This window comes from Pediculus humanus, genomic scaffold (genome assembly GCF_000006295.1).
Source record: "Pediculus humanus corporis 1103172107855 genomic scaffold, whole genome shotgun sequence".
NCBI classification, from domain to species: Eukaryota; Metazoa; Arthropoda; class Insecta; order Psocodea; family Pediculidae; genus Pediculus; species Pediculus humanus.
In genome coordinates this window covers 458,280-468,528 of record NW_002987435.1, presented here as the reverse complement: position 1 = coordinate 468,528, position 10,249 = coordinate 458,280, and the positions used below count along the sequence as shown (strand labels likewise).

Genomic DNA, 10,249 nt, shown 5'->3' with positions numbered 1-10,249 from the left:
TTCTAATGCAGTTTATAAAATTTAAAAGTTAATTACTTACCTTTATTGGATACTTCATGATAAATGATTATTGAACTATATTGAAATATTTTATGAAATTATTGGATTTGAATCTCTATTATAATAAATCTTCAACTAATATATTACTAATAACACTCAAAAATTATCTTATTTAATCTAAAAAAAAAAAAAAAAAAAAATTATCAAAATCAATCACTTTGAAAAAAAAAAACAAAAAAAAACTAATGTGATAAGCATCATAAAAACTTTAATACCGTATTTTTTAAATAACAAAAAAAAAAGTATCATCAAAAAAACCTTTTATCTTGCGGTACAAATCAAAAAAACTTAAACACAATCAGCTTTATATCATAAAAATATAATAAAAAATAAAAGTTTTATTTCAAAAAAGAAACAAGCAGCCAACAGATTTTATTTAAATTTAAAAAAGCCGTTTATCAGTGCCGAGTTGCCAAATGATACTTTCAGTTTACACATTTTATTTATTGAAAACTACTATCAAAAATGATAAGTAAAAAACATCAACTTAAATATATTCAATTTCTTAATCTTTTAAATTGCAAAAACTTTTTTAGTAATGTTAAGAGTTCAGTGATATCTCCATTGCTAAATTTTCTGTGCATTATAACGGATCAAAATAATGCTGTACTGTATTCACTACCAAATAGTGAAAACAGTATTGAACACATTTGGAAATGTTCACCTAAAGTTCAAAGGTGATTTTGAATATGTATGTTAAACTTAAAAATTACAGTTTAACACATCTAATTTTTTTTTTCTTTAGCTTTATTAAATGTTTTACATATAAAAAATAAAGTACAATGAATATGTCCATTAAAACTTTATGAAACAAACATCAATACTTATATGTACATTTATTCGATAACCTTTATTTAATTAAAAGAATCTTTTTTGTATAAGAATTATAAAAAAAATTATTATAATTACATATTTAAACAGAATTTACATTTTGTTTCAGGTGTTTATTCTCAGAAGATGGAAAAAGTATTTTGTTAATATTAATTGTAAATTCATTACAAATTTATTCGATCAATGATAATGGTGTGAAATTAGTGAATCAGATTAGGGCTTCAGAACTAGCTAAAATTTTGCAAAACAATAATTTAGGTAAGTTTTTATTTTTGTTATGTCATACTATGTTTAATTTTCATATTATTTTGTGGAATTTAATTTTTTTAATAATTATTGTGATTAAAATTTTTTCTAACATTTCATTAATTAAATTTAATTGAAGACCTGTAATTTTGAAATGGTTTTTTTTATTATCATTTTAAATAAGAATTGTTAAAATTTAAAAAAAAAGAAATTAATATTATGACACTGGAAATAATATTATTTATTTTATTTCAGATTTTTCTGCTGGAAATCATATTACTCCATTAAAAGTATTTAATAATTCAATAATCATCTTACTGGATCAAAATACAATCTTAAATATAGAATGGAATTCGGCCAACTTACCAAATGTTAAATATTCAATTTATCTTAATCAGTATTTAGATATTCAGATCAACAAAGAATTTATTTTTGTTTTAAATAATACTGGTTTTATTAGTATCCTTTTGAAGCATACATAAAAAATTAAGTGAATTGAGTAAATTTTGAAAACAAACATCTTCATTTCAAAAAAAAAAGAAAAGTAGGTATTCACCTTAAAAAATTATTATATTACGATTTTGTAATATGAATTTTCTTAAATTGATTTAGATGGTTATGATATTCATTGTGGAAATAAATATCATGACTTGGAATTGCCAGTTGCCTCCATTGGGCAATGTTTTAAATTTTGTATTCATACAAATTCAAAATTAGTAGCTGTTGTCAATCAATTTCAGGAAACTATATTATTAGACATAAATAATTTTTTCACTGGTGAAACGGATAATGTAAATTCAGTTAAGGAAGTCAAAATAGATATAAAAAATTGGTCTTACAAGAGAAAGAAAAAAAAAAATTTGAAAATGGATTCATGTAAAATTATGGGAAAAGTTTCCTCTCCGCCTGGTGCATCTGTTTTATGTTTGCAGTTTTCGATAAAGGGTCTTTTTGTATTTTATAATGTCTCAGGTGAATCGGAGTGTACCTCTTTTACTGTGATTGATGAAAATTCTGCTGTACCTTTATATAACTTTAATGACTTAGTTGCATCAAAGGTCCTATGCGGAGGACCTTTGCCACTTGTGATGTCTGATTCCATATTATCACTTTGTTTGGGAGAATTATACAATGATTATTTTATAATTAAACTTTGTGAGACTGTACCCAATTTTAGCTTTTCAAAAGAAATGGAAAGAACTTTATTTAATCAACCGCGAACGGAAATTTTCAATTTTCACGTTTTATTTTTAAACATCATGCTCGATTTTCATTTAAACATTTTTTTATATAATTTAAATTTTTTGATAGCAAAAAAAAAAATGTTTCCCAAAATAAATATAAACTTTGAAAAAAGTTTATCCGAACAAAAAATTATGGAAAAATTATATAATTTGTTCAATCTGGTGTTAAAAGTTGAAGAAGAAGTGAAACCAGAGGGAATAAACGCCAAGCAAATAATGCTTACAAAATGTTTTTTGCATTCTATTCGTTTATTAGATCTTGTTCAGAATAAAATGAGACATATATTCGAAAGCGAATTATATTCTAATTTATTAAAACAAACTTTAACTTTGTTCGAAAGTATAAAAATAACGGATCCCCTGGAAAACAAATGGATTACTTGGAGATACATGTCCGATGCTGAAATCATTCAGGAAACCATGATTGCTGGAACCATTAGTTTGGCACATGTATTTTTGGTTACACATCGAGGATGGTCAGTAAATGAAGTTGAAAAGGAATTCATTAGAAAAGCTCATAAATATATCAGGATGCTAATTTCAAAAAATGAAGTGAAAAAAGCAGAAACATCTCTTTCTAATTTGGTAAGTAAGTAAATACCAATACAAAACTGTTAGAAATTTTATAATTGTTTCATCAAGTTTGAATTTTTCTTCTAGGGATTCGATTCATTAAAATACATGAAGTCACTGTGCCTGAGTACAAATAATATTTTATTGAGAGACAAAATAATCAAATATTTACATCAAAAGGGAGAATTTACCTTAAAAGAAATAATAATTTTTGATATAAATAAAAAAATTGAAAATGCGTTGGCTTTAGCTCCAAAACGGTGTTATAATTTTTGTCAGGAATCCACATTTTCAGGAAGAGTGAAAATAAATAATGTTACTTGCAAACATAATACTTATAATAATGTAATTGATTTGAAAACTTTTCTTGATTCCACACAAAATTGGTGCAGTATGGTTTTAACGGAAGTTTATTTTACTACAGGAGGTAAATTATAAATATAAAACAAAAAAATAAATTGTCACTTTAGTTACATTGAAGTAATGAGAAAAATTTTTTTTTCAGATTCTGTTTTGGAAAAATTTCTACAAAAAGAATTATGCTGGCGTTATTTAGTTGAAGTTAACCAAGTTAATTTGTTGCAGACCTGGATTAAAAATTTGAATAAACAAAATTTAGAAGAATCTTTTGAAGAATCGTCTGATCACGTGTTAAACAGTTTTATAACGGACAAAACGGACAAGTGGAATGTGACAGAAGACATGTTTAAATTTATTAACAACGTGAAATGCATGACATTAACGAAGAATATCGTTTTCGATAATTTTGCTTTTTATGGTTACTTTTCAGAACATGAAAAAAATAATTTAAAAAATATCGTAGGTAGAGTGGAAAATAATTCTGAACTTGGAAATATAAAAAAAATATTTTCAAAACCGACGTCTAATATAAAAATCCGTGATTTTGAAAATATGATTTTTCGTGATTGCATAAATTATTCTCTAAAACCTCTTATATTGATTTGCCTTAATGATAACAGCTCCTTAAGGAATTCAATAGAATTTGAAAAAGAATTTTCACATCAAAAAAATTGGATAGAAATTTGGTCCGTTTTTATTTCTTGGGATAAAAACAAAGACAATAAAATCCTTTTTAGAAATTCTGTTAAAGAAAGTTTAAAAGTTTACGATTGCAATCCAGAAGAAATGGAGTATATTAAAACTGCTTTAGTTCTTATAAACGAAAAGGTGTGAGAATCATCGTTATAAAAATAAAAAAATGGAATATGATGTTAATTAAATTTAATGTTAATTTATTTTAGAATTTAAAGGAAGCCTATGATTTATCAGAAATTCCTTTCATAAAGGAAAAATATCCAAAAATTTTTAAAAGGATCACAAAAGGATCTGATGTAACAATTTATGATTTACTGTTTAATTCCAATGTTCCTGTTGCAAAATTATTTTCTTGGCAATCATCTTGTTGGTAAAATTTTTATTACTGTGTATGATTTATATAATTGGAAGAGAAACCTTTCTTCTGGTTGTTTTAAATTGACTTTTTTTTTTTTTTATTTAAAGGTACAATAAAACATTATCACAATTAGAAGTGCTATTAGACTTTCCACATTTCAATCATCAAATTTTAGAGAAAAAATTTGGTTTCAAACAAAATTTGGGATACGTTTATTATTTAAAACAAGGAAGACCTAGTTTTGCGTGTAACTTCTTCGTGGTAGAAAGTCTTAGAACACATCGACGGTTGACAACTAAAATGTAAGTAATTAAAAAATACTTTAAGGATGAGAAAATGACTTCCGCGTGTAATTTTTTTAGTAATATTATATTAATAATTTTCAATTTTGAAAAATTACTTTTAACATAATAAAAGCAAATTTTATTTATTGTTAAAATGTAGGGTTAAACGTGTTTGTGGAGTCGCTCAAGGTTTGGCTTTAAGATATTGGAAAAACGAATCCCTCGGAGCATCTTGCATTGCTTTGATAGTAATGCTGGGCAATATTGGATTGGCAAATATTTTACGAATATACATGCAAGCCATCGAATGCATTTGCACTCAAATAAATAAATATACCGAATATCATATCAGTAAGTACAATGGATGTCCTTTTTTTTTTGAAGTTTTACATAGAATTTATTAAAATGAACTTTTTTAATTAGATACTCTCGTATGTGGAGTTGCTAAAAGGGAAATATCAAGCATTCAAGAAATGGCCACCGCTTTAGAAACGTCCGTTGCAAATGTTGTTAACAATGAAGAAGGCATCACACAACTTAAAAAATGGTGTTTGGCCGTTTGCTTTTGTAACATGCATAATTTATCTTTACCATCTTTACTTCTCAAGCAGTTGGCTAAAAATCATAATTGGTTTTCTTTTATAATTTGCCTAGACATATTTAAATATCCATACGAACAGGTAAAATTAAATTTTTTAAAACTTTATTTTAGGAAAGATCAAAAGTTTATTTATTTTTTTTTTTTACAGGCTATTGAATTGATTGAAGAAATCGAGTCTAAAGTTTTAAAGTCACACTTATTGAGAGCTTTGACGAGAACTACTTTAAAACTTTCAACATCATCTCCCAGCAAATCCGCACCGAAAATATTGTTGGAACCTAATAATAATGGAAAAGATGATTTTGAAGTCGTAATATATGTTTTTATAATAGTTTCATGTTTATTATTAACAATTGTATTGTTACTTTTGTTTATTAAAAAGTTTTTTTTTTTTTTTTTTTCTGGGTGCATTGAAATCAGATGAAGGATAGTAGAGATATTTTTCAAGCGTTTGTTACAAACGTTTATACCGAAGTTATTAACACAATACAAACATTTACTGATAAAAATATTGTTCTTCCTTGGAGTTGCGAACAAAATCCAGATCAGGACGTGTTATTGACTTTATTAAAATGCGAGAGTGAACCTGATGCGTGTAAATCATTACTTATATCTGCCATTGAACTTCAATCACCTGTTCTTGCCTTATTGGGAGCATGTTTTCAAGTAAAATAAATATTTATTACACAATTGAATTTATGATTAAAAATTTATTTATATGCGAAGCTCATTCTACAAAAAAAAAAAAACTAATAAAATTTCAGCCTGGAAATTATTTTTCAATTTTTATGGTTTGGTTTGTCTCGTCAATTCCAACGTCAATGCCGAGAATAAAGAGAAAAGAGGAAGGATCTCAGGTATTGGATCGACTTTGCTGTCCAAAAGATATGGAAACTTCATTCATTAATTTTTTCTGCACAGGATATTTTCAAACTTTTTTCAGGGGAATGAGTTTGTTTATGCCCGTAAGACATTTATTAAGTTCGTTTTAAATTTGCTACTTAAAAAAAATAATTAAGTTTTTTATGGTTGTTTTACAGGAAAATCCGTTTACTTTATTTTTAAATGCCGTAAATAAAGGCGTCGTCCTTTTAGATTTCGAAAGTTCTCTTCAATTAATAAAAGAATTCACATTTGAATTGGATCATTTTCGAAGTAGAGAACCCAACGATTTTTTTTCCAAATCTTGGATTTTAAATGCATTAACGCTGTGCATAGAAAATTTATTAGTGAGAAATGATTTACGAAATTCTATTAAAAAAAAATTTCTCGACACGTTGGCACAATCTGATTTTTCTACTTTCGATTCGAGTAAGTTGTAGAAAAAAAAATTTTTAAATAATATTTTCAAAAATGCAATTTACACTTATTTAAAATTTTAGATTTTCCAAATTATTTACTACTGTCTCAGCTATGCGGAATTTTAGAATCGAGCGAAACAAGAATTAATTTCATTGAACTTTACAAAATGACGAATGTGTCTGAAGAATCCATGAAAAGTCTTGATTCCTTATTGGAAAATCATCAATTCACTCAAGCTCTGGAAATATGTTCGCTATTGGGTTTGAACAAAGATAAAGTTATTATTTCAATGTGGAAATATCAAATCGAATCATGTATTAAGAAAAATGAGGGTGGTAATATAATAGAAGAAACATGGAGAGAAAGTTCTTTGGCTTTCAAAGATGAAAATGTTAATCCAAATTTGGCGGCTTTATTTTATTTTAACATGGCAAATAATTTTAAATCATCATCTTCAACCAGGTGTGAAAATCATTTTGTAATTTTTCATTAAATTTATACGTGTTATAATAAATAGGTAAAAAAAAAAAAAAAAAAAAAAAAAGAACTTAAAATTGATTTTTTGTAATTTTTATTACAGTTTGAAAAATAGATTTTTAGCATTGGAATATTGTCTTCATTGGAGACGATTAATGCCGGATGCGATACCATCGTCGTTTTTAGAAGAATCTGATTCGATCGAGCTGGAAAAATGGAAATGTTCAATCGAACCCGATTTCGACATAAAATTTTTAAAAAATTTCTATTCGATAAATTTTTCCTGTTCCGTTTTAAATATGTGGCCTTTGTTAAAAATTTTAGTACCTGCGCAAAGTCTCGATAAAATAAAAAACAATCGAGCGAATTTATTAATAAATATGTTTTTAAATCAAAACGATTTTCAACATGCTTATCGATTGGGATGTTTTTTTAAACATGACAATCAGGTCGTAATAATATTTGTGTTAGCCTAATCGATATTACAAGGTTTAATTATTTATTTTCATTTTTTTAATAGAATTTGTCGCTTATTACGTTGTGTTTAAAAGTTATTCACGATAAAATAAGTCCATCGGAATTACCGGAACAATCTGAATTATGCGAAGTTATTCTAACAACTTCGACAGAATTTCAATTTGAAAATCAATCAATATCATCATTAAAACAAAAAATTGACGATAAACTTCAAACTGTTTCTTTTTTAAATCGAGTGTATGATATTGTAGGAGCTGGGAAAAATCTTGTTAAAAAAATTCTCGTGTGTTATAGTCTCTCTGTTGAAATGGATTCAACATTTGAGGTTTTGATTTAAATTTCTTTTGATTAATTTAATGTCGTTTTTTTTAAAATATCATTTTATGTTTTTTTTTTTCAATAGGAAATAGCATGCGAAAGAGATTTTTTATCACTTTTTCAAAGGTCCGCGTTTTTAGAAGGAGCCAATAAACTTAAAATGGCGGATGATTTAATTACTTTAGCTAATTTATCCGATGTCGAAACGGCAAAATTTTTAAAAGATAAAATAGTTGCCGTTTTAATGGAGTATTGTTCTTCAGACTCGTTGATTTCTCCGTCATTATGGAATGTTTGTTTAGAATCTGATTTTCATTCTATTGTTAAATTAACAAACGATCCTTCATTATTGGGTTTCGAATTGCTTCGGTCATCGGTGACTTTACCCTGCTTTCCAGGTAATTTAATTAAGTTTAAGAATCGTCCATTTTATTAAATATCCTTCAATTATTTTTTTTTTGATTTTTAGCCATTGAAATATTAATAAAAGCTCATGATTGTTTCACGATGGCTTGCAATCTTGAAGGAATCGGTAAAGTTTTGAGAAAATGTAGAATTCTTGCTTCCATTGCATTCAAAGAAGGGGAGTGGCAACATTTGGTAACATTTTTTGGGTCAATCAAAGAAGTTTTGTTTTACCGCGAATGAAGAGAATGTAATTTGTTTTTATTTTTGTTTTAGATAAGGTTATTGTTCGGTATAAAAAGATTTATGGACATGAGTTACATTTTTCAAAAATTAAAAGAATCCGGTCAATTTGAACGACTTATTCATTTCAAAGGATTTCAAAAGGTTCTTTTTTTTTTGTAGTAGTGTTTTAAAAATAAAATTATTGTTTAATACGTATAAAGAATATAATTTCACACAATTCGATGGATTTTTATTAAATTTTTTTTAGATTCCCGGTTTACAAAAAGGAATACTGGACTATTTAAAAATGAATAAATTACAAGATTGGGATTTGGGAAAATCCATGGTCGCTCATTTTAATTTCTATTCGGAATTGGGAACGTTTCGTCAAAACGAAGGAGATTCCATCATATCGAAATTATTAAATTCAAAACAAATCGAAACGAATAAGAAACAGAATTTATTAAATTCCGCCATGGATCATTATTTTCACGCGGCGCAATTATTTCTTCAAGTAATAATAAATTTTTAAATTGATTAAAAATTAAACAAAGTTTTATATAATAATAAATTCAAATTAATCACGCAGGCGAATAAAATGAAGAAAGCTTTAAATGTTGCTTATAAAGCTCAAATGGTTGCAATGCAAATATCACTTTTAGATGGCGGACCACTTTTATTAAATTTAGAATTTGAATCTCGTTCGTATTTTCAAAATCTCATAATGGAAAATTTAACGTAATTTTTTTGCTTTCTTTTCCTGTTTTTTTTCGATTTCGATGAATTAAAATTAATTAATATGTATGTATAATGAATTTTAGGGTAGCACAAACGATTCTCATTTGTAGAGCATATAATTTAGAACCGAATTGGGAAGAGATCATATACGAACGTTGTTTGTTAAAAGAAGATAAAATATTTTGTTCAGATCTTTGGTCGGTTTTTATTTTATCACCTCAATTAATTAAAAATCGTTCACTGAGGTAAATTATTATTTAATGAGTAGTGTGGAAAAAAAACGCCATTGAAATCAATGTAATGATATTATTATTATTTAAAGAAAATAATGATGATTATGGTAAAATGATTATGAATTCGTATCGCGTTTTATTTTATATTCTCTGTTAATATTTAATAAGGATTTCCTGTAATAATAATATCATTATTCGTCATGTGTTTAGTTTTTCCCCCTAATTGACAAGAAGTAAATAAAAAAAAAAATTGAATAATAATGATTGAAGTAATTATTTCTCAGTAAATACAAAAATTTGTTGTTTTCCTTCATTTCTTTTTCTCACGTCATTAAATTTGACATAATTTGATTATTATTTATTTCAGATATGATTTAGAACAAATAAAAAATGTTAAGGGAAAAGAAAAAATAAAACACCTGACTATGATTGAATCGAGTCAATCATTTTCACCTTTACATATGGATTTATGTAAAACGGATAATTATTTAGATTTTTATTTTTAAATATAATTTATGTAAATAATTTTTTTTTTTTTGTAATAAATATTACCATTAATCCGTTGTTTAATCGTTTTTAATGTTCCAATGTTATTTAAAAAAAAAAAAAAAAAAAAAGATTTAAATTTAATAGATATGAAAAATAATAAATAAGATATAATATGAAAACATGAAACTATTAAAATTGATATCTTAAAACTTGAATTAAGTTTCATTTTTAAAAAAAAAAAATATTTCTAATATTATATTATCATCATCATCATCATCATCAATTATTCGAATTCGTTTAATTTTATTTTATTTAAAATGTAAATTTTTAAT

At 25.7% G+C, this 10,249-nt stretch overlaps 1 protein-coding gene across 1 annotated transcript; it reads left to right on the top strand.

Moving 5' to 3' along the window:
• Positions 1–525: 525 nt before the first annotated feature.
• Phum_PHUM380540 (uncharacterized protein) lies at positions 526–9,444 on the top strand (the record flags this gene model as incomplete). Its single annotated transcript, XM_002428392.1, has 23 exons — positions 526–737; positions 1,001–1,149; positions 1,750–2,966; positions 3,042–3,381; positions 3,460–3,732; positions 3,778–4,142; positions 4,262–4,380; positions 4,813–5,003; positions 5,076–5,332; positions 5,365–5,376; positions 5,402–5,563; positions 5,674–5,889; positions 6,018–6,218; positions 6,294–6,564; positions 6,636–7,017; positions 7,136–7,368; positions 7,584–7,834; positions 7,913–8,225; positions 8,297–8,427; positions 8,509–8,619; positions 8,726–8,971; positions 9,047–9,195; positions 9,279–9,444. The coding sequence occupies 23 exons, from the start codon at positions 526–528 to the stop codon at positions 9,442–9,444; spliced, it is 5,967 nt and encodes a 1,988-aa protein (XP_002428437.1).
• Between the last annotated feature and the right edge of the window lie 805 nt (positions 9,445–10,249).